This window comes from Cherax quadricarinatus, chromosome 77, assembly GCF_038502225.1.
Source record: "Cherax quadricarinatus isolate ZL_2023a chromosome 77, ASM3850222v1, whole genome shotgun sequence".
In the NCBI taxonomy this organism is placed as follows: domain Eukaryota; kingdom Metazoa; phylum Arthropoda; class Malacostraca; order Decapoda; family Parastacidae; genus Cherax; species Cherax quadricarinatus.
Genome location: NC_091368.1, coordinates 18503422 through 18528790, shown reverse-complemented (window position 1 = coordinate 18528790; position 25369 = coordinate 18503422). Strand labels below are relative to the sequence as shown.

Here is a 25369-nt window from a genome sequence, read left to right as displayed (position 1 = left end):
TATAACTGTACACGAGAAGGTACAAGTTCAAGGGGTCTAGATGAGTACAGATTTATGTGGTATGAATCTGATTATCTGTTTAGATCACATTCTTGTTTAGTTTCCCGTTGAACGATGATTTATCAAGACCGATAAGCGGCTGTCTTTTCGAGATATTCGTAATGGTTGCGATTGTCTTTGTAAGCAGAGGAAGTAAATGTGACGTGATGGGCACGCAAGGGTAGGCGAGGGCAGGCGAGGGCAGCGGGGTAGAGAGGGTAGCTGTGTTGGTGGGACTCACGGGAAGAAGGGCTTATGAGGAGCCTGCTGGTTCAGTTCATGTAGAAACCTTCCGAAGTACCGACATGCTGTGCTTATTGGAATAAGGAGAGTATGAGGAGGGACGTGTAAATTCTCGCTGGATGTAGCAGTAGTAATTGGTGTGTGGACAAGTTTTAGTTAGTTTAATATCTTTATTACGCATCTCATACCCATCCTGTGGGCGGTAGTTACCCATACCCATCCTGTGGGCGGTAGTTCACCATACCCATCCTGTGGGCGGTAGTTACGCCATACCCATCCTGTGGGCGGTAGTTACTCCATACCCAGCCTGTGGGTCGTAGTTACCCCATACCCATCCTGTGGGCGGTAGTTACCCCATACCCATCCTGTGGGTGGTAGTTACCCGAAACCCATCCTGTGGGCGGTAGTTACGCCATACCCATCCTGTGGGCGGTAGTTACCCCATACCCATCCTGTGAGCGGTAGTTACCCCATACCTATCCTCTGGGTGGTAGATACCCCATACCCATTCTGTGGGTCGTAGTTACCCAATACCCATCCTGTGGGCGGTAGTTACTACATACCCATCCTGAGGGTGGTAGTTACCCCAAACCCATCCTGCAGGCGGTAGTTACGCCATACCCATCCTGTGGGCGGTAGTTACCCCATACCCATCCTGTGGGTAGCAGTTACCCCATACCCATCCTGTAGGTGGTAGTTACCCCATACCCATCATGTAGATGGTAGTTACCCCATACCCACCCTGTGGGCGGTAGTTACCCCATACCCATCCTGTGGGTGGTAGCTACTCCATACCCATCCTGTGGGCTGTAGTTACCCCATACCCATCCTGTGGGTGGCAGTTACCCCATACCCATCCTGTGGGTGGTAGTTACCCCATACCCATCATGTAGATGGTAGTTACCCCATACCCAACCTGTGGGCGGTAGTTACCCCATACCCATCCTGTGGGGAGAAGTTACCCCATACCCATCCTTTGGGTGGTAGTTACCCCATACCCATCCTTTGGGTGGTAGTTACCCGATACCCATGCTGTGGGCGGTAGTTACCCCAAACCCATCCTGTGGGCAGTAGTTACGCCATACCCATCCTGTGGACGGTCGTTACTCCATACCCATCCTGTGGGTGGTAGTTACCCCATACCCATCCTGTGAGCGGTAGTTACCCCATACCCATCCTGTGGGTGGTAGTTACCCCATACCCATCCTGTAGGTGGTAGTTACCCCATTCCCATCCTGTGGGCGGTAGTTACCACATGCCCATGCTGTGGGTGTTAGTTACCCCATACCCATCCTGTGAGCGGTAGTTTCCCCATACCCATCCTGTGGGCGGTAGTTACTCCATACCCATCCTGTGGGCGGTAATTACCCCAAACCCATCCTGCGGGCGGTAGTTACGCCATACCAATCCTGTGGGCGGTAGTTACCCCATACCCATTCTGTGAGCGGTAGTTACCCCATACCCATCCTCTGGGTGGTAGGTACCCCATACCCATTCTGTGGGTCGTAGTTACCCCATAACCATCCTGTGGGTGGTAGTTACCACATACCCATCCTGTGGGCTGTAGTTACCCCATACCCATCCTGTGGGCTGTAGTTATCTCATACCCATCCTGTGGGTGGCAGTTACCCCATACCCATCCTGTGGGTGGTAGTTACCCCATACCCATCCTGTAGATGGTAGTTACCCCATACCCACCCTGTGGGCGGTAGTTACCCCATACCCATCCTGTGGGCAGTAGTTACCCCATACCCATCCTGTGGATGGTAGTTACCCCATACCCATCCTTTGGGTGGTAGTTACCCGATACCCATGCTGTGGGCGGTAGTTACCCCAAACCCATCATGTGGGCAGTAGTTACGCCATACCCATCCTGTGGACGGTCGTTACTCCATACCAATCCTGTGGGTGGTAGTTACCCCATACCCATCCTGTGGGCGGTAGTTACCCCATACCCATCCTGTGAGCGGTAGTTACCCCATACCCATCCTGTGGGTGGTAGTTACCCCATAACCATCCTGTAGGTGGTAGTTACCCCATTCCCATCCTGTGGGCGGTAGTTACCGCATACCCATGCATTGGGTGGTAGTTACCCCATACCCATCCTGTGGGCGGTAGTTTCCCCATACCCATCCTGTGGGCGGTAGTTTCCCGATACCCATCCTGTGGGGGGTAGTTACCCCATACCCATTCTGTGAGTGGTAGTCATCACAAACCCATCCTGTGGGTGGTAGTTACCCCATACCCATCCTGTGGGTGGTAGCTACCCCAAACCCATCCTGCGAGCGGTAGTTACCCTAAACCCATCCTGTGGGTGGTAGTTACGCCATACCCATCCTGTGGACGGTAGTTTCCCCATACCCATCCTCTGGGTGGTAGTTACCCTGTACCCATTCTGTGGGTCGTAGTTACCCCATACCCATCCTGTGGGCGGTAGCTACTCCATACCCATCCTGTGGATGGTAGTTACCCCAAACCCATCCTGCGGGCGGTAGTTACGCCATACCCATCCTGTGGACGGTAGTTACCCGATACCCATCCTGTGGGTGGTAGTTACCCCATACCAATCCTGTGGGTGGTAGTTACCCCATACCAATCCTGTGGGTGGTAGTTAACCCATACCCATCCTTAGGGAGGCAGTTATCCCATACCCATCCTTTGGGTGGTAGCTACCCGATACCCATGCTGTGGGAGGTAGTTACCCCACACCCATCCTGTGGGCGGTAGCTTCTCCATACCCATCCTGTGGGCGGTAGTTACCCCATACCCATCCTGTGGACGGTCGTTACTCCATACCCATCCTGAGGGTGGTAGTTACCCTGTACCCATCCTGCGGGTCGTAGTTACCCCATACCCATCCTGTGGGCGGTAGTTTCCCCATACCCATTTTGTGGGCGGTAGTTACCCATACCCTTCCTGTGGGAGGCAGTTACCCCATACCCATCCGGTTGGTGGTAGTTACCCCATACCCATCCTGTAGGTGATAGGATGGGTATGGAGTAACTATGGGTGGTAGTTACCCCATACCCATCCTGTGGGCAGTAGTTGTCCCATACCCATCCTGTGGGTAGTAGTTGTCCCATACCCATCCTGTGGGTAGTAGTTACCCCAAACCCATCCTATGGGTGGTAGTTACCCCATACCCATCCTGTGGGTGGTAGTTACCCCATACCCATCCTGTGGGTAATAGTTACCCCAAACATCCTGCGGGCGGTAGTTACCCCAAACCCATCCTGCGGGCGGTAGTTACGCCATACCCATCCTGTGGGCGGTAGTTACCCCATACCCTTCCTGTGAGTGGTAGTTACCCCATACCCATCCTGTAGGTGGTAGTTACCCCATACCCATCCTATGGGTTGTAGTTACCCCATACCCATCCTGTGGGCAGTAGTTGCCCCATACCCATCCTGTGGGTGGTAGTTACCCCATACCCATCCTATGGGTGGTAGTTACCCCATACCCATCCTGTAGGTGGTAGATACCCCATACCCATCATGTGGGCGGTAGTTTCCCCATACCCATCCTGTGTGGGGTAGTTACCCCACACCAATCCTGTGGGTGGTAGTTATCCCAAACACATCCTGTGGGCGGTAGTTACGCCATACCCATCCTGTGGGCGGTAGTTACCCCATACCCATCCTGTGGGTGGTAGTTACCCTATACCCATCTTGGGGGTGGTAGTTACCCCAAACCCATCCTGCGGGCGGTAGTTACGCCATACCCATCCTGTGGGCGGAAGTTACCCCATACCCATCCTGTGAGCGGTAGTTACCCCATACCCATCCTGTGGGCTGTAGTTACTTCATACCCATCCTGTGGGTGGTAGTTACCCCAATCCCATCCTGCAGGCGGTAGTTACGCCATACCCATCCTGTGGGCGGTAGTTACCCCATACCCATCCTATGGGTGGTAGTTACCCCATACCTATCCTGTGGGCGGTAGTTACCCCATACCCATCCTGTGGGTGGTAGTTACCCCATGCCCATCCTGTAGATGGTAGTTACCCCATACCCATCCTGTGGGCGGTAGTTTCCCCATACCCATCCTGTGGGCGGAAGTTACCCCAAACCCATCCTCTGGGCGGTAGTTACGCCATACCCATCCGGTGGACGGTCATTACTCCATACCCATCTTGTGGGTGGTAGTTACCCCATACCCATAATGTGGGAGGTAGTTACCCCATACCCTTCCTGTAGGTGGTAGTTACCCCATACCCATCCTGTAGGTTGTAGTTACCCCAGTCCCATCCTATGGGCGGTAGTTACCCCATACCCATCCTGTTGGCGGTAGTTACCCCATACCCATCCTGTGGGCGGTAATTACCCCAAACCCATCCTGCGGGCGGTAGTTACCCCATACCCATCCTGTTAGCTGTAGTTACCCCATACCCATCCTCTGGGTGGTTGTTACCCCATACCCATTCTGTGGGACGTAGTTACCCCATACCCATCCTGTGGGCGGTAGTTACTCCATACCCATCCTGAGGGTGGTAGTTACCCCAAACCCATCCTGCGGGCGGTAGTTACGCCATACCCATCCTGTGTTCGGTAGTTACCCCATACCCATCCTGTGGGTGGTAGTTACCCCATACCCATCCTGTGGGTGGTAGTTACCTCATACCCATCCTGTGGGTGGTAGTTACCCCATACCCATCCTGTAGATGGTAGTTACCCCATACCCCCCCTGTGGGCGGAAGTTACCCAAAACCCATCCTGTGGGCTGTAGTTACCCCATACCCATCATGTGGGTGGCAGTTACCCCATACCCATCCTGTGGGTTGTAGTTACCCCATACCCATCCTGTGGGTGGTAGTTACCCCATACCCATCCTGTAGATGGTAGTTACCCCATACCCCCCCTGTGGGCGGTAGTTACCCAATACACATCCTGTGGGCAGTAGTTACCCCATACCCATCCTGTGGGTGGTAGTTACCCCATTCCCATGCTTTGGGTGGTAGTTACCCGATACCCATGCTGTGGGCGGTAGTTACCCCAAAACAATCCTGTGGGCGGTAGTTACGCAATACCCATCCTGTGGACGGTCGTTACTCCATACCCATCCTCTGGGTGGTAGTTCCCCATACCCATCCTGTGGGTGGTAGTTACCCCATACCTCTCCTGTGAGCGCTACTTACCCCATACCCATCCTATGGGTGGTAGATACCCCATACCCATGCTGTAGTTGGTAGTTTCCCCATTCCCATCCTTTGGGCGGTAGCTACCACATACCGGTGCTGTGGGTGGTAGTTACCCCATAACCATCCTGTGGGCGGTAGCTTCTAAATACCCATCCTGTGGGCGGTAGTTTCCCGATACCCATCCTGTGGGCGGTAGTTACCCCATACCCATCCTCTGGGCGGTAATTACCCCAAACCCATCCTGCGGGCGGTAGTTGCACCATACCCATCCTGTCGACGGACGTTACTCCATACTCATCCTGTGGGTGGTAGTTACCCGATACCCATCCTGTGGGTCGTAGTTTCCCCATACCCATCCTCTGGGTCGTAGTTTCCCCATACCCATCCTGTGGACGGTAGTTACCCCATACCAATCCTGTGGGTGGTAGTTACCCCATACCCATCCTGTGGGCGGTAGTTGCCCCATACCCATCCTGTGGGTGGTAGTTACCCCATACCCATCCTGTGGGTGGTAGTTACCCCATTCCCATCCTGTAGATGGTATTTACCCCATACCCATCCTGTGGGCGGTACTTGCCCCATACCCATCCTGTGGGCAGTAGTTACCCCATACCCATCCTTAGGGTGGTAGTTACCCCATACCCATCCTTTGGGTGGTAGCTACCCGATACCCATGCTGTGGGTGGTAGTTACCCCACACCCATCCTGTGGGCAGTAGTTACCCCATACCAATCCTGTGATCGGCAGATACCCCTAACCCGTCCTGCGGGCGGTAGTTACGCCATACCCATCCTGTGGACGGTCGTTACTCCATACACATCATGTGGGTTGTAGTTACCCTATACCCATCCTGTGGGTCGTAGTTACCCCATACTTATCCTGTGGGTGGTAGTTACCCCATACCCTTCCTGTGGGTGGTAGTTACCCCATACCCATCCTGTGTGTGGTAGTTACCCCATACCCATCCTGTAGGTGATATTTACCCCATACCCATCCTATGGCTGGTAGTTACCCCATACCCATCCTTTGGACAGTAGTTGTCCCATACCAATCCTGTGGTTAGTAGTTGTCCCATACCCATCCCGTGGGTAGTAGTTACCCCGTACCCATCCTATGGGTGGTAGTTACCCCATACCCATCCTGTGGGCGGTAGTTACCCCATACCCATCCTGTGGGTGGTAGTTACCCCAAACCCATCCTGCAGGCGGTAGTTATGCCATACCCATCCTGTGGGCGGTAGTTACCCCATACCCTTCCTGTGGGTGGTACTTACCCCATATCCATCCTGTAGGTGGTAGTTACCCCATACCCATCCTATGGGTGGTAGTTACCCCATTCCCATCCTGTGGGCAGTAGTTGCCCCATACCCATCCTGTGTTTGGTAGTTACCCCATACCCATCCTATGGGTGGTAGTTACCCCATACCCATCCTGTGGGTGGTAGATACCCCATACCCATTATGTGGGCGGTAGTTTCCCCATACCCATTCTGTGAGGGGTAGTTAACCCACACCAATCCTGTGGGTGGTAGTTATCCCAAACCCATCCTGTGGGCGGTAGTTACGCCATACCCATCCTGTGGGCGATAGTTACCCCATACCTATCCTGTGGTCAGTAGTTGCCCCATACCCATCCTGTGGGTGGTTGTTACCCCATACCCATCCTATGGGTGGTAGTTACTCCATACCCATCCTGTGGGTGGTAGATACCCCATACCCATTATGTGGTCGGTAGTTTCCACATACCCATCCTGTGTGGGTTAGTTACCCCTCACCAATCCTGTGGGTGGTAGTTATCACAAACCCATCCTGTGGGCGGTAGTTACCCGATACCCATCCTGTGGGTTTTAGTTATCCTATACCCATCCTGTGGGTGGTAGTTACCCCAAACCCATCCTGCGGGCGGTAGTTACCCCAAACCCATCCTGCGGGCGGTAGTTATGCCATACCCATCCTGTGGGCGGTAGTTACCCCATACCCGTCCTGTGAGTGGTACTTACCCCATACCCATCCTCTGGGTGGTAGTTACCCCATACCCATTCTGTGGGACTTAGTTACCCGATACCCATCCTGTGGGCTGTAGTTACTCCATGCCCATCCTGTGGGTGGTAGTTACCCCAATCCCATCCTGCGGGCGGTAGTTATGCCATACCCATCCTGTGGGCAGTAGTTGCCCCATACCCATCCTGTGGGTGGTAGTTACCCAATACCTATCCTGTGGGCGGTAGTTACCCCTTACCCATCCTCTGGGTGGTAGTTACCTCATACCCATCCTGTGGGTGGTAGTTACCTCATACCCATCCTGTAGATGGTAGTTACCCCATACCCATCCTGTGGGCGGTAGTTACCCCATACCCATCCTTTGGTTGGTAGTTACCCCATACCCATCCTGTGGGCGGTAGTTTCCCCATACCCATCCTGTGGGCGGTAGTTACCCCAAACCCATCCTGCGGGCAGTAGTTACGCCATACCCATCCTGTGGACGGTCGTTACTCCATACCCATCTTGTGGGTGGTAGTTACCCCATACCCATCCTGTTGGAGGTAGTTACCCCATACCCTTCCTTTGGGTGCTAGTTACCCCATACCCATCCTGTAGGTGGTAGTTACCCCAGTCCCATCCTGTGGGTGGTAGTTACCCCATACCCATCCTGTGGGCAGTAGTTGCCCCATACCCATCCTGTGGGCAGTAGTTACCCCATACCCATCCTGTGGGTGGTAGTTACCCGATACCCATCCTGTGGGTGATAGTTACCCCATACCCATCCTGTGGGTGGTAGTTACCCCATACCCATCCTGTGGGCGGTAGTTTCCCAATTCCCATCCTGTGTGCGGTAGTTACCCCACACCCATCCTGTGGGTGGTAGTTATCCCAAACCCATCCTTTGGGCGGTAGTTATGCCATACCCATCCTGTGGGCGGTAGTTACCCCATACCCATCCTGTGGGTGGTAGTTGCCCCATACCCATCCTGTGGGTGGTAGTTACCCCAAACCCATCATGGAGGCGGTAGTTACCCCAAACCCATCCTGCGGGCGGTAGTTACGCCATACCCATCCTGTGGGCGGTAGTTACCCCATACCCATGCTGTAAGTGGTAGTTACCTTATACCCATCCTCTGGGAGGTAGTTACCCCATACCCATTCTGTGGGTCGTAGTTACCCCATACCCATCCTGTTTGGCAGTAGTTACTCCATACCCATCCTGTGGGTGGTAGTTACCCCAAACCCATCCAGCAGGCGGTAGTTACGCCATACCCATCCTCTGGGCGGTAGTTACCCCATACCCATTGTGGCATCCAAAGAGTACGTAACCTTTATTCGGCGCATGTACACACTCTCATTTACAGGCTATCTCCCCCTACCAGCGAACCAGGTTGCTAAGAGTTGATGATGGGGCCCCGTCGTTCAACTAGTGACCAGGTTCTAGCCAATAAGAAGATGGTTTTGGCAATCGCAGAGGTTATGTGGGTACCGCTCTCCTGTCTGCCCTTGTCATTCCCATTCTAGAGCTGGTTGAAGCACGGTCTGCTATCTTGTGGCTTCTATTTCTGCTTTGCTTTCCGTGGAGTGCACTATACTTATCACTGTACATAGTGTACATATTGCTGTTCTAAACTGGTGAAGGATAATATAAGTCTAAACTTTTTCTACTGTGTTTATTTTGCTCCCATTACACCCGGGGTAACAGGCCATTTGGAATCCTGGGTTGTAATATGGGTAGCCTGTCCGAGAGCTGGAGCTGGACTTAGAGAAACGGTTGAGTTTAGGGTGAAGCTCGTAGCAGGAACATTGTGCAGCTTGCTGTCTGGCATTGCTTTACAAATTTTGCGTGTCAGTTGCTTTATGATCAGCCTTGCTATTGTGTGATCGTTCAACAGCTCGCTACTAGCTTGTTCGGTGTGCTCGCTTCGCTAAGGTCAATCTTCTAGAACAGTGTAGCTGTCTGGCATTGCTTTATAAATTTTGCGTGTCAGTTGTTACTAGCCTGGTCGGTGTGGAGAAAATTTTGCAGTCGGCTTTGCTTGTATGCGTATTCTGCAAACGTACTGTGCATAGCTAAGCGTGTTCTGCAAATTAACGTGTTACGTTGGGGTATTCTACAATCGTACTGTGCATAGCAAATAACTTATGCCACCTAGACGAGTCAGACGTCTGGTGTCGGCATATACTTTGCATAACCTACCTAAATTGTCCCTACAGCGTTGTTGGCAAATTGCTCGTTCCATTGGCATTAAATACAAACGCACCCTCACAGCTGCGCAACTGCGTTCACTGATTGCTGACAAACTTATAGAAGAAGAGATGGCACATCAGACTCCTCCCTCTACGGGAGCTAGGGCAAAAACTACTATGTTCTCGCAGGAGGAAGATGATACACCTACGGAGCAAAATGGTCAGTATAGTGCAGCTGGGTTGTCTCAAGGGGAATCAGCGTCGTTGGCACTTGAGCTGGCAAAAATCAATCTTGAGCAAACTAGGGAACAGAGAGCATTCGCAAGGGAAGAATTTGATAGGGAAAGAGAAAGGAGGCAGTTTTCGCATTCTGTAAATGATTTTAGTTTACAAAAAGCAGTACAGTTTGTTCCCCGCTTCAATGAGGCCGAACCAGAGCAATTTTTCGAAAGCTTCGAAAATCAGGCTCGAGCCTTGAGGTGGCCGGAACAGCAATGGGCATCGTTGGTTCATACAGCATTATCGGGTAAGGCACAGGAATTTACGTCAGTATTAAATGACGCTGAATTTTCTGATTATCAAGTAGTGAAGACCACAGTGTTGGGAGCATATACATGTATCCCAGCCAAATACCGCAAGAATTTTAAGCTGGGCAGACGACAGCTTGGTCAATCCCTAGTGGACTTTGTGAGACAGCAAACCAAAGCTTTTACCAGCTGGTATAAAGCAAGTGGTGTCTCTACCTTTGAGGAGCTGGTGCAGCTTATTCTGATTGATAACCTGCTGGAGTCTGTGGGACCAGAGGTTCGAGTCTTTCTGCAGGATCGTGACTTAACCACTGCGTTGGAGGCAGCCAGGTTGGCTGATACCTTCGAAACTAACCGCACCTTGTCCGAGCGGTCCCGTCTCTCTTTTCAACATCCTGGCATGAGCAGAGATCGTCAACCTTGGAGAATGAAGTGCCAGCCGGAGGGAGAACGTCTACGGCAGCCAACTAAGTCACCTGGTGAGCCACGCTTCTCAACATATGGTCCACCTGCGGAGAGGCAAACTACTCATGGTGCATCTCGACAACAGTATCCAGAGAGACACCAGCCAGAACGACACCATTTGCAACGTCAACAGGGAGTAAAGGGCAAGCCTGTCGTCTGCTTCAGGTGCAATAAAGTAGGTCACATCAGTCCTAACTGCCCCCATAAACCCCAACCCATTGGGAAAATCTCTAATATCCCTAGTAACATGTCCCCTAGAGAAGTAAAAAAAGGTATGGCCCCTTATTATTGCAAAAGTCTTATTTCCCTTCAGGAAAACTCAGAAACAACTAAAGTAAAGACCTTTAGAGATACTGGAGCATATTGCTCACTTGTAAGAGAGGGAATATTACCCCTTTCAGAGAATACTTCTTTGAATTCCTCTGTTTTATTGGAAGCATTTGGAGGAGCTATATATTCTGTTCCTTTGCATAAAATTTATGTACAGTGCAAATATTACACTGGGTACTTGACTGTAGGTGTCTCAAAAGGATTCCCCATGAAAGATGCAGTGTTATTACTGGGTAATAACATTACTACTGTTAGTTCGTGTCCTGAACCTATAATGATTAATTCTTCTCCGGTGTTGGCCATAACTTGGGCAACATCCCAAGGGTTGTCTGGAGAGAATGTTGACCTATCCTTGGACGACTCCAATCTCGGAATAGCCACGTTGTTTTACGAGGCACACCGGCCGGAGCCTCGTAAATCAAGTGAACAGACCCCGATCAAGCCTTCCTATTCCCAGGTTGCAGGATTGCCAGATGTCTCTGTTTCCATGCCCGAGAGACTGTCCTTCCGGGAGGAACAACGAAAGGACCCTTCTTTAAAATTCGCTTTTGAGGCAGCCATGGGTAAATCCTCTTTGGGTCATCCGGTCAAGTATGAAGTTAAAAACGATTATTTGATCTGCACTGAGACTGGTAAGGAGATAGAGGGCCGGCAATTGTTTAACAGGTTAGTGGTTTGTAGATGAATGGTTCAGAGAACCGACATGTTGATAAATTAGACACATGTACAACTCTTGGGTATCTTTATTGAGGAAACGTTTCGCCACACAGTGGCTTCATCAGTCCATACAAAGGAGAATCTTGAAGAACAGGAGGAGAATGAGGTAATCAGTCCCTCAACCTTGAGTCGATGTGGTCAGTCCATCAATCTTGAATAGAATACGGCATACGTGCTGAGAAGGAGCTTATAAACCGTTGGCAGGAGAGGTAACATTTGTTCAATGTTGAAGTAGGTCGTGCCCAAGAATTAGGCAAGCGAAGAATTCCCAAGTATGGACTGATCTTAATACTTGGGAATTATTCTCTTGCCTAATTCTTGGGCACGACCTACTTCAACATTGAACAAATGTTACACGACCTATGACTGCTTCACCTCTCCTGCCAACGGTTTATAAGCTCCTTCTCAGCACGTATGCCGTATTCTATTCAAGATTGATGGACTGACCACATCGACTCAAGGTTGAGGGACTGATTACCTCATTCTCCTCCTGTTCTTCAAGATTCTCCTTTGTATGGACTGATGAAGCCACTGTGTGGCGAAACGTTTCCTCAATAAAGATACCCAAGAGTTGTACATATGTCTAATTTATCAAGGTTAGTGGTTCCAACAAAGTATAGACCTCAAATATTAAATATAGCTCATAATACGTCATTAGAAGGTCACTTAGGAATTACAAAAACCTTGTATAGAATCACAAAAGAATTTTATTGGCCAAAATTAAAGAAAGATGTGAAGAATCATATTAGGTGTTACCGAGAATGTCAGCAAGTTGGAAAACCTGGACATTCCATTAAACCTGCCCCTCTCCAACCTATACCTGCTGATGGAGAACCTTTTGCAGATTTAATTATAGATTGTGTAGGTCCACTACCTAGGTCAAAATCTGGAAATCAGTATTTATTTACGATTATGGATAAAGTAACCAGATACCCTGAAGCAATTCCCATGCGTAGTATTAAATCTAAAGCTATTCTCAAAGCTTTAACAAATTTCATTTCTTGTTTTGGCATTCCTAAAACTATTCAAAGTGATCAAGGTACTAACTTTACTGCCAAAGCATTTAGGGAAGTATTAACTAGGTTAGGGATAATCCACAACTTATCCACTGCCTATCATCCTCAGTCCCAAGGCGCCTTGGAAAGATTCCACCAGACATTAAAAACAATGATGAAGTTTTTGCATGGACTTTCCTACAGACTGGGATGAATTACTACCTTTGTTGCTGTTCTCAGTACGAGAGACGGTGCAAGAGTCTACAGGGTATAGTCCTTTTGAGCTGATCTTTGGGCACAATGTACGAGGTCCTCTTCGGGTGCTCAAAGAAGGATGGATGGGAGAAGACGTTAGCTCAACATTCTACAATCCGTCTTCAAGGTTGCAGGTGGCACGTCAGTTAGCCAAGGCTAACCTAAAGACAGCTCAAAGCAAGATGAAACAGAGGTATGACAGAAGTGCACAATTCCGCTCCTTCCATCCAGGAGACAAGGTGTTGGTGCAGGAACCTATACCTGGCCACACCTTGAAAGCTAGATTTACGGGACCTATGCAGATTGTAAGTACATTATCTGATGTAAATTATGTGGTAGCTCCCATTGATAAGACCTCAAAAACTAAAACTTACCACATTAATCAAATAAAAGCTTTTCATACACCAGATAAAGTCCCAGTAATGACTCTGTCCTCTACCTCTGAGGACAACTCTGACTCTTTGCACTCTATCTCTGAAATTAATATTAAACTTTCAAATTCTGTCCTCAAGGATCCTAGCCCTTTAATGGAGGGATTATCTGAAATGCAAGCAACAAATTTAACTGAGCTTCTACAGTCATATCCTAATATTTTTTCGGATGTGCCGAAAAAATGTACGTTAGGTTACCATGATGTAGATGTGGGAAACTCTAAACCAATTACTCTCCCCCTACAGAGCTAATCCTGAAAAGCAAAGGCTACTTCAGCAGGAAGTAGAATTTTTGTTAAAGTATGGTTTAGTGGAGGAGTCATCTAGTCCATGGGCTTCACCGTGCATCCTTGTGAAGAAGGCTGATGGAGGGTTTCGTATGTGTACAGACTACCGTAAGGTGAACGAGGTCACCATTACAGATGCTTACCCTCTTCCTCGTCTGGATGACGTAATTGACTTTGTGGGTAAGGCTACTTTTGTGTCCAAATTAGATCTCCTTAAAGGCTACTATCAGGTACCTTTGACAGATAAGGCGAAGGAAATCTCTGCCTTCGTAATTCCAGGAGGTCATTATCAATACACAGTTACCCCCTTCGGAATGAAAAATTCCCCCTCTTCATTCCAGAAACTTATCCATCAGGCTATTAAAGGACTTGAAGGCACGGCAGCGTACCTAGATGATATTGTTGTGGTGTCTGATACTTGGGATCAACACCTACTTAGACTTAAGGCTCTGTTTGAGACCTTTAAGAGTTCCCATTTAACAGTTAATTTATCTAAATCTTCCTTTGGCCAGGCCACTGTCACTTTTCTAGGCCATGAAGTAGGTAGTGGTAAAGTTGCACCTAAACTTGCTAAAGTTCTTTCTATTAAAGATTATCCAGTTCCTCATGACAGGAAATCTCTTCAACGTTTCCTAGGCATGATAGGATTTTACAGAAGATTCTGTAAGAATTTCTCAGATATTGTAGCCCCTCTTACCTCTCTTACCAGTCATAAAGTTCCCTTTAATTGGACCTCAGACTGTAACACTGCTTTTAATAAAGCAAAAATATTATTATGTACTGCACCCATTCTCTTGTCTCCAGACTTCTCCAAACCTTTTTCATTACAGGTTGATGCTTGTGAGTCTGGGGTTGGGGCAGTACTATTACAAATCGGGAACAAGGAGTTGCAGCCTGTAGCATACTTTTCAGCCAAGTTCCAGCCACATCAGAGGGCTTACTCTACCATTGAAAAAGAAGCCCTCGTGCTGGTACTGGCTTTGGAGCATTTCGATGTTTATGTGGGCCAGACATCGCAGGTGGTCACAGTCTAGAGTGATCACAATCCTCTAGTATATCTCCAAGCCATGAAGAACCACAACACAAGGCTTATGCGCTGGACGCTAAGGCTGCAACCATATAATCTTTCCATTAAATATATTGCCGGCAAAGAAAATATGTTGGCAGACTCTTTATCTAGAGTATAATATTATATTTAGGTTAGGATGTTATTTGTGGTAACCCCTTTTCATGCTCTTTTTTTTTTATCCCCTGGTGTGGTTTTTTTTTAGTGAGGGGATGCGGGCTACCGTCCGCCTGTATCTTGGACCTATGCTAGCCTGTCTGACTGCAGTCTCACTCTAAGTTTAGGGTTTGGCTTTTGGTCACGAGAAAAGCTGAGCTCTATAAACCATACCCCCGGCCGGGATTGAACCCGCGGTCATAGAGTCTCAAAACTCCAGCCCGTCGCGCTAGCCACTAGACCAGCAATCGTGTCATTACGATTTCTTAAGTCATGCTGAGCTCTATCTAAGAGTTGGATGGTGGAGAGGAAAGGCGGTCCCATTATTTTGTGCCATGGCGGCACGGTTACCACTGGGAGGTGGCAGCCTAATCCTGAGCCTTCTCGTGGTGGGGGTGTGGCATGCAAAGAGTACGTAACCTTTATTCGGCGCATGTACACACTCTCATTTACAGGCTTTCTCCCCCAACCAGCGAACCAGGTTGCTAAGAGTTGATGATGGGGCCCCGTCGTTCAACTAGTGACCAGGTTCTAGCCAATAAGATGGTTTTGGCAATCGCAGAGGTTATGTGGGTACCGCTCTCCTGTCTGCCCTTGTCATTCCCATTCTAGAGCTGGTTGAAGCACGATCTGCTATCTTGTGGCTTCTATTTCTGCTTTGCTTACCGTGGAGTGCACTATACTTATCACTGTAAATAGTGTACATATTGATGTTCTAAACTGGTGAAGGATAATATAAGTCTAAACTCTTTCTACTGTGTTTATTTTGCTCCCATTACACCCGGGGTAACAGGCCATTTGGAATCCTGGGTTGTAATACCCATCCTGTGGGTGGTAGTTACCCCATACGCATCCTGTGGGTGGTAGTTACCCCATACCCATCCTGTGGGCGGTAGTTACCCCATACCCATCCTGTGGGCGGTAGTTACCCCATACCCATCCTGTGGGCGTTAATTTCCCCATACCCATCCTGCGGGCGGTAGTTACGCCATACCCATCCTGTGGACGGTCGCTACTCTATACCCATCTTGTGGGTGGTAGTTACCCCATACCCATCCTGTGGGTCGTAGTTACCCCATACCCATCCTGTGGTTGGTAGTTACCCTATACCCATCCTGTGGGTGGTAGTTACCCAATACCCATCCTATAGGTGGTAGTTACCCCATTCCAATCCTGTGGGCAGTAGTTACCCCATACCCATCCTGTTTGTGGTAGTTACCCCATACCCATCCTATGGGTGGTAGTTACCCCATACCTACCCTGTGGGTGGTAGTTACTCCATACCCATCCTGTGGGCGGTAGTTTCCCCATTCCCATCCTGTGTGCGGTAGTTACCCCACACCCATCCTGTGGGTGGTAGTTACCCCATACCCATCCTGTGGGCGGTAGTTACGCCATACCCATAATGTGGGCGGTAGTTACCCCATACCCATCCTGTGGGTGGTAGTTACCCCATACCCATCCTATGGGCGGTAGTTACCCTATACCCATCCTGTGGATGGTAGTTACCCCATACCCATCCTTGGGTCGTAGTTACCCAATACTCATCCTGTGGGCGGTAGTTACCCCATACTCATCCTGTGGGTGGTAGTTACCCCATACCCATCCTGTGGGTAGTAGTTATGCCACACCCATCCTGTGGGTGGTAGTTACCCCATACCCATCCTCTGAGTGGTAGTTACCCCTTACCCTTCTTGTGGGCGGTAGTTACCCCACACCCATCCTGTGGGCGGTAGTTACCCCACACCCATCCTGTGGGTGGTGGTTACCCCATACCCATCCTGTGGGTGGTAGTTACTCCATATCCATCCTGTGGGTGGTAGTTACCCCATACCCATCCTGTTGGTAGTAGTTACCCCATACCCATCCTTTGGGTGGTAGTTATCCCATGCCCATCCTGGGGGTGGTGTTTACCCCATACCCATCCTGTAGGTGGTAGCTACCCCTTACTCATCCTGTGGGTGGTAGTTACCCCATACCTATCCTGTGGGCGGTAGTTACCCCATACCCATCCTGTGGGCGGTAGTTACCCCATACCCATCCTGTGGGCGGTAGTTACCCCATACCCATCCTCTGGGTGGTAGTTACCCCATACCCATCCTGTGGGTAGTAGTTACCCCATACCCATCCTGTGGGTGGTAGTTATCCCATACCCATCCTTTGGGTGGTAGTTACCCCATGCCCATCCTGTGGGTGGTGTTTACCCCATACCCATCTTGTGGGTGGTAGCTACCCCATACTCATCCTGTGGGCGGTAGTTACCCCATACCCATCCTGTGGGTGGGAGTTACCCCATACCCATCCTGTGGGCGGTAGTTGCAGAATTACAGAGGTATATAATGGGTCCAGGGACTGTACCTCAACATTACAGAGGTACATAATGGGTCCAGGGACTGTACCTCAACATTACAAAGGTACATAATGGGTCCAGGGATTGTACCTCAACATTACAGAGGTACATAATGGGTCCAGGGACTGTACCTCAACATTACAGAGGTACATAATGGGTCCAGGGACTGTACCTCAACGTTACAGAGGTACATAATGGGTCCAGGGACTGTACCTCAACATTACAGAGGTACATAATGGGTCCAGGGACTGTACCTCAACGTTAGAGGTACATAATGGGTCCAGGGACTGTACCTCAACATTACAGAGGTACATAATGGGTCCAGGGACTGTACCTCAACATTACAGAGGTACATAATGGGTCCAGGGACTGTACCTCAACATTACAGAGGTACATAATGGGTCCAGGGACTGGACAAGAAATGATGTTTTTGAAGGAATGAAAGACGTCTTGTAAGATCTAGAGGCGCAATGTTTTGCAAGTCTATGATTTGGCAGGCGATGCAACACACCAACAATGAAAAGCAGGGGCGCCATGAATACGCCAAGAGACAACGCAGTAAGTGTCAGGGGCCCAAGACTGCTCAACTACCTCCCAGCATACGTAAGAGGGATTAACAATAGACAAATAGAGTGAGCTGGACAGACTCCTAAAGTCAGTATCTGACCAGCCTGGCTGTGGTTCGTTTGTCTGTCTGCGTGCGGACAGCAGTAACAGCCTGGTTGATCAGGTCCTGCTCCAGGTCGAGGCCTGGTCATGGCCCAAGCCGTTGGGGCGTTGGCTCCTCTGAATGTTCTCCTGGCATACTCCAGGAGTGGAGGTGTGAGTGACGAAGGAACTGCTATGTAGGTTGTGGAGTAGTGAAGATAACAGGTGATGAATACACACAAGCATCATGTCTAGGGTCGGGCGACTCTAGACAAATAGATGGAAGGTAACGTGTGTACTGGGTGGAGCTGGTAACGACTCTAGACAAATAGATGGAAGGTAATGTGTGTACTGGGTGGAGCTGGGTAACGACTCTAGACAAATAGATGGAAGGTAACGTGTGTACTGGGTGGAGCTGGTAACGACTCTAGACAAATAGATGGAAGGTAATGTGTGTACTGGGTGGAGCTGGTAACGACTCTAGACAAATAGATGGAAGGTAATGTGTGTACTGGGTGGAGCTGGTAACGACTCTAGACAAATAGATGGAAGGTAATGTGTGTACTGGGTGGAGCTGGTAACGACTCTAGACAAATAGATGGAAGGTAATGTGTGTACTGGGTGGAGCTGGTAACGACTCTAGACAAATAGATGGAAGGTAATGTGTGTACTGGGTGGAGCTGGTAACGACTCTAGACAAATAGATGGAAGGTAATGTGTGTACTGGGTGGAGCTGGTAACGACTCTAGACAAATAGATGGAAGGTAACGTGTGTACTGGGTGGAGCTGGTAACGACTCTAGACAAATAGATGGAAGGTAACGTGTGTACTGGGTGGAGCTGGTAACGACTCTAGACAAATAGATGGAAGGTAATGTGTGTACTGGGTGGAGCTGGTAACGACTCTAGACAAATAGATGGAAGGTAATGTGTGTACTGGGTGGAGCTGGTAACGACTCTAGACAAATAGATGGAAGGTAATGTGTGTACTGGGTGGAGCTGGTAACGACTCTAGACAAATAGATGGAAGGTAATGTGTGTACTGGGTGGAGCTGGTAACGACTCTAGACAAATAGATGGAAGGTAATGTGTGTACTGGGTGGAGCTGGTAACGACTCTAGACAAATAGATGGAAGGTAACGTGTGTACTGGGTGGAGCTGGTAACGACTCTAGACAAATAGATGGAAGGTAACGTGTGTACTGGGTGGAGCTGGTAACGACTCTAGACAAATAGATGGAAGGTAATGTGTGTACTGGGTGGAGCTGGTAACGACTCTAGACAAATAGATGGAAGGTAATGTGTGTACTGGGTGGAGCTGGTAACGACTCTAGACAAATAGATGGAAGGTAATGTGTGTACTGGGTGGAGCTGGTAACGACTCTAGACAAATAGATGGAAGGTAATGTGTGTACTGGGTGGAGCTGGTAACGACTCTAGACAAATAGATGGAAGGTAATGTGTGTACTGGGTGGAGCTGGTAACGACTCTAGACAAATAGATGGAAGGTAACGTGTGTACTGGGTGGAGCTGGTAACGACGCAGTTATATGACAAACTCTCTTTCTCTTTCCAACGCTGGATTTTGCTTTCCCTGAGAATATTACATTAAAGCAAGGCTTGTGATGCTTCCTTCTCTATCTGTCAAGAATCGGGATTTTGCGAAAGGGAAAATTTTTCCCATGATGAGTTCAAATGGTGAGGGAGGGGGAATATTTAGATTCAGTCCGAGGAAGACCAGAGGTCCACTTCCTTGAATCAAGAGCCCCTTCGTTATGACACGGGACTTATCTTTAACGGAGCCATAATAAAAAAAATGTTAAACTCAGTGGTTTTGCACTCATGGTCGGGTAGGGGGGTGGGGGTGGGGGCGTGGTGGGGGGTGGGGGGGGTGGTTGGGAAGCTTTGAGGATTATCTCAGAGGAAGGAAATTATAGCTCTAATACCTTGAATCAGAAACCTAAAGTAGCATCTACGCACATTCTTTGAAAAGCTGAGAATACGTAAACGTATTTTTTTTTGATTCGAGAAAAGATTGTTAACTGAATCTATTGAATTACCTAAATGATTTAGAGACTTCTTCTGCGACAAGTATCACTGAATTGGTCATGGAAAACATCTTGTTGAACCCCTGTAGTTGTGGGAGGGTCAGGCGAGTGACCACCACCAGCCTCGTTGACCACACAAATAAACGACCTTTGAGAGACCACTCAGTGAAGGCGGCCAGAAAGACAGGGTCGTCACTCACCACCATCACCGTCACTTGTCTGGACGGAAGACGCAGCTGTTGATAACAGTATGAAAGATTAGTTATAATGTATACATGTTTCAAATGTATGAATAAGTGTAACGTATTTTGCAAAGTTTAACCAAAGTTTACTCATTCACTTCACGAATAACATAAGTGAACTGTGCTGCTCAGATACTAAAATTGTTTGGACAGTTAGGATTACCTTCAGAATTTATCAGTCAGGAGGTTTGTAGCCTCTGGCCCCCTAAACTGTACTCCGTCTAAAGTCTTCTTTGCCTTTCCCAAACTTCATGACTTTGCACTCGGTGGGGTTGAACTCCAGGAGTCAGTTTCTGGACCAGGCCTGCGGCCTGTCCGGATCCCTTTGCAGTTCTGCCTGGTCCTCGTCCGATTGAATTCTTCTCGTCAACTTCACATCATCTGCAAACAGGGACACTTCTAAGTGTTCACATATACCAGAAGCAGCACCGGTCCTAGGAGTGACCCCTGTGGAAATCCGCTCGTCAAAGGCCCTCAATCTGACACTTCGTCATGTACCATGACTCGCGCTATAGCGAGTCATGGTACATGACGAAGTGTCATGTACCATGACAATGGATCAAGGAATACCTGTCTTTCCGACAGGTATTCCTTGATCCATTGTAGTGCCTTCCTTGTTATGCTTGCCTGGCCCTCCAGCGTTTGCACTAATCTCTTGTGAAACGCAATCTTACAGTCCAAGAAAACGCAATCTACCCCCCCTCTCTCTCTCTCTCTCTCTCTCTCTCTCTCGTATTACTGCTGTCCCCCTGTCATAGAACTCGATTATTTTTTTTGACACAGGATTTCCTGTCCCTTAAAGCGTGTTGGTTGTCGTTGATAAGCTCATTTCTTTTTATGTGCTCCACCATTCTTCTCGTGATTATGTTCTCCATGACTTTGCAAACTATTCATGTCAGTGACACTGGTCTGTAAAAAGTTAGTTAATGCTTCTTGTGTCTCATTTTATAAAAATTAGGACTACGTCTGCTTTCTTCCATACCTCGGGTAGTCGCCCTGTTTTGATAGATGTGTTGAGGATTGTTGTTAGTGGTACACATAGTGCCTCTGATCCCTCTCTCAGGAGCCGTGGAGACATGTTATCCAGCCCAATTGCCTTTGAGGTATCTAGTTCACTTAGCAGCCTCTTCACTTCTTCCTTGGTTGTATGTATTGTGTCCAACACTTAATGGTGTATCCCTCCTCTCCTCCTTTCTGGAGTCCCTTATGTTTCTTCTGTCAGCACTTCTTTGAATCTCATCTTGAGCTCCTCACATGCTTCATGGTCGTTTCTTGTGATCTCCTTTCCTTCCTACCTCAGCCTGATTACCTGGTCCTTGACTGTTTTCCTCCTGATTTGACTGTACAACAGCTTCTGGTCAGATTTGGCTTTCGCTATGTCATTTTTGTATTGTCGTTGGGCCTCCCTTCTTACCTGTGCATATTCATTTCTGGCTCTACGATTGCTCTCCTTATTCTCCTAGGTCCTGTGCCTTCCATATTTTTTCCATTCTCTAGCTCTCTTAATTTTTTGGCCTCTACACCTTTGGATGAACCAAGGCCTCATCCTGGCTTTCTTGTTGTTTCTGTTGCCCTTGGGTACAAACCTCTCCTCAGCTTCCTTGCATATTGTTATCACATTTTCCATCATCTCAATTATGACTTCCCTGCCAGTGCTCTGTCCCACTGAACCCTGTGCAGGAAATTCATGCCTGTGCAGTCTCCTCTCTTGTAGCTTGACTTCACTCGTCCTGCCCTTCCTGCTTCCCTCTCCACTTGTAACTCTACTATGGATTCGAAGCTCAGAACCACATGGTCACTGGCTTCGAGGGATCTTTCATATGTGAAGTCCTCAATATTTGCACTACTCAAGGTGAATATTAGGTCCAGTCTTGCTGGTTCATCCTCTCCTCTCTTTCTGGTAGTGTCCCTTACGTGTTGGTACATGAGGTTTTCCAGTATCACCTCCATCATAGCCCTCCATGTTTCTGGGCTCCCACAATCAGCACCTTTGCCCAGCTCATATGAGCCCTTCTGGCCACTTCAGCCAGTGTGTCAGCCATCGCTCTATCACTCTCATCATACTCTTGCCTTTGCCTCCTGCTGTTCTGTGGTGGGTTATGCATCACTGCAATTAACACCTTTGAACCTCCAGACTGAAGTATTCTTATTATGTAGTCTCTTGCTTTTCCTCTGTCTCTCTCACTGGTCAGTCGTCAGTAGTCAGTGGTCAGTCGTCACGTGAGGTCACAGACCCTGAGCTACTTTGGGGATTAGCGTGTACGGTTACAAAGCATGGCTTGCTTTTGCAGTGTTTTAAAAATTGAGGTTGGAGAGTTGAAGGAGTAGGTCTTGCTTCTCCAGGAGGAGATTAGGAGGCTGAAGGTCCACCTCAATGGGCCTGGGAGAGAGTGTGAGGTGGCTGGAGTTGTGGGGAATGAGGCTACCAGCAGTGAGATGCAGTCCAGCACCTGCTACAAGTGGCGAGTGGTTCCCAGCAATGGGAGGAGCATCAGAATAAGGGAAGTTAAGAGTGAAGATCTGAAGGTAGGAAATCACTTCTCTGTTCTTCAGGATGAATGTACTTCAGTGGCCAGTGAAGGTAAGGGTACTACTGTCCCTGCTAATAGAGGTAAGCGCATTCTTGTGGTTGGTGACTCTCAGGTAATAGGAATAAGAAGATGAGAGATAGAGTGTGCTTCCCTGGAGCTGGTGTTGGGGACATAGTTAACAGGCTGGATAATATCATGTCAGGAAATGGGAACAAGCCCATTATCTGTCTCAGTGCTGGTGGAAATGATACTGAGAAGGGTAGGAGAGAAGAACTGCTAGATAAGTACAGGTCAGCTATAGATTTCATTAAGTCTAAGGGAGGGGTCTCAATCATATGTAGCATCTTGCCTAGAAGGGGAGTAGGAAATGAATGGTTGTCTAGGGCAATTGGTGTAAATTGCTGGCTAGACAGATATTGCAAGGAACTTGCAATCCCATTCATTGACAACTGGAACAACTTTTATGGCAAACATGATATGTATGCAAGGGATGGGGTACATGTCTCTGGGGCTGGGGTGGCAGCACTTGCAAACTCGATTGAGAAGGCCATTGGTGAAATGCCTATGATTTTAAACTGATAGAAGATAGAGGTATGGGTGTGTGTGGGAAACAAGCAGGTTGCAACACTTGGGTTGGAAACAGTAAATGTATAAAAGGCATTCAGCATGAAGTTATAAACGAAGACAATAGATCAGGCCAGCAAACAAAAGGGGGACAGCAAAGGGCAGCAAGGGACTAGTTCCCTTAAGGTTTACTATACTAATAGCATGAGTGTAAGAAATAAGATAGATTGGCTAAGATTAATTGCAAGTGCAGGAAACATAAATATTATTGCTATAAAAGAGACCTGGCTCAGTCTGAAAGATAGAGAGATGCCCTCTGAATGTCACATACAAGGCTATAAATTATTCCACACTGACAGGATCAACAGGAAGGGTGGTGGAGTAGCGATGTATGTCAGAGACAATTTAAATTTTTGTGTTAGACAAGATATAAAATTAGAAGTGTCAGCCACTGAATCTGTTTGGTTACAGCTTCTCGAGGGCCGAGAAAAACTAATTTTGGGTGTGATTTACATGGCCCCAAATCTTAATAGGGAGTGCAGTAAACTTCTATGGGACGAAATTCGTAAGGCATCTACATGCGAAAATGTTGTGCTAATGGGAGATTTCAACTATAGACAGACTGACTGGAGCAATTTGACAGGAAATTTAGAGTCAGGTGACTTTCTTGATACGATCCAGGATTGTTTTTTAAAACAGTTTGTGACAGAGCCAACTAGGGGAAATAACCTCCTTGACTTGGTTTTTGCCAGTAGGGAAACAGTAATTAATAATCTTGAGGTTAATGATGGCTTGGGGAAAGTGATCACAAATCACTCAGTTTTAATATATCATGGAATTCCCCTAATAATGGCAATCAAGTCTCTGTCCCTGACTTCCGCTTGGCTAATTTCAAAGGACTGAAAAATTACTTAGGTGGGCTGAACTGGAATGACCTGACTAAGGGTCAGGTAGGTGGTGATGGTTGCCGATATGACGCTTTCCAGGGCATAGTTCTAGCTGCTCAGTCAAATTATGTTCCAAACAGGGAAATCAGATCAAACAAAAATGGTCCTAAATGGATGAACAATAGATTAAAATATCTAATTGGTCAAAAGAGAGGCATATATAAGCAAATCAAAAGAGGAGAGGGGCAATTAAGAAATCGACATATTCAGTGTTCGCATCGCTATTGGGCCGTGCGGACGTGCTGTGCAGTAGCTCCTGATTGAGTTGGCTTTTGTGCAGTGTTGACGTGTACTTGGCTCTGTGAAGACCTGTTTGCACACTCTCTAGAATTGAAGCAAGATGCCCTCCATCGAGCAACTTTACCAACAGCTTAAGGAAGAATTGAGGTTGGCGAATATGGAAATTCGGCGACTGACCGAGGAAAACAAAAAGATTCGGAGTAGTCCTCCTGTTTTGAGTCCTCAGGTCAAGAAGGGAAACTGGTCAGTGGCTGGACAGAAGGGAAAGAAGTTGACGATCAAGAAGACGAATGGAAAGGTAGAAACAATGAAGAAGAAATAGACTGCCGTGGAAACTGTTGTGGAAACATCCAATACATTCTCAGTGCTACCCAACGAATGTGAGTCGACTACTGGGAACGTCACGACGAAAGACATTAAGGAAGGTAAGAATATTGTTGTTGTTGGGGATAGCAAAGTTAGGTATATGGATAGGGCGTTCTGCTTGAAGGACAGGAGTAGGAGACAGAGAGTTTGCTTTCCTGGGGCTGGGATGGAGGATATTGTTAGCCGTCTGGATGACATCATGAGAGGTAACGGGAGCAATCCTATTATGTCTCAGTGCTGGAGGCAACGATGTTGGCAGACGTAGGAGTGAGGACCTGATTAGCAGGTATAGGTCAGCAATAGAAATAATTAGAAGTAAGGGTGGGAACCCTCTCATATGTGGTATTTTGCCAAGGAGGGGAGTTGGAAATGAATGGTTGTCCATGGCAATTGGTGTCAATTGCTGGCTGGACAAATACTGTAAGGAAAATGCGGTAACATTCATTGACAACTGGGACCTCTTCTATGGCAGAAATGACATGTATGCTAGGGATGGGGTTCACTTATCTAGGTGTGGGGTGGGAGCACTGGCAACTGCAATGGAGGGAGCAGTTAGGACTTTAAACTAGGAATAGTTAGTGGTATGGGTTTTGGCAGGAAAACAGTGAAGTCCCAGT

At 48.3% G+C, this 25369-nt stretch overlaps 1 protein-coding gene across 1 annotated transcript in view; it reads right to left on the bottom strand.

The window, feature by feature from the left end:
- LOC128702061 (glutamate receptor ionotropic, delta-2-like) overlaps positions 1-25369 on the bottom strand; it is a 141761-nt gene that overhangs the window by 90555 nt on the left and 25837 nt on the right. Inside the window, exon 5 of the mRNA XM_070101511.1 lies at positions 19875-20098. Coding sequence (XP_069957612.1) covers positions 19875-20098 — 224 coding nt within the window. The remainder of the gene's footprint in view (positions 1-19874; positions 20099-25369) is intronic.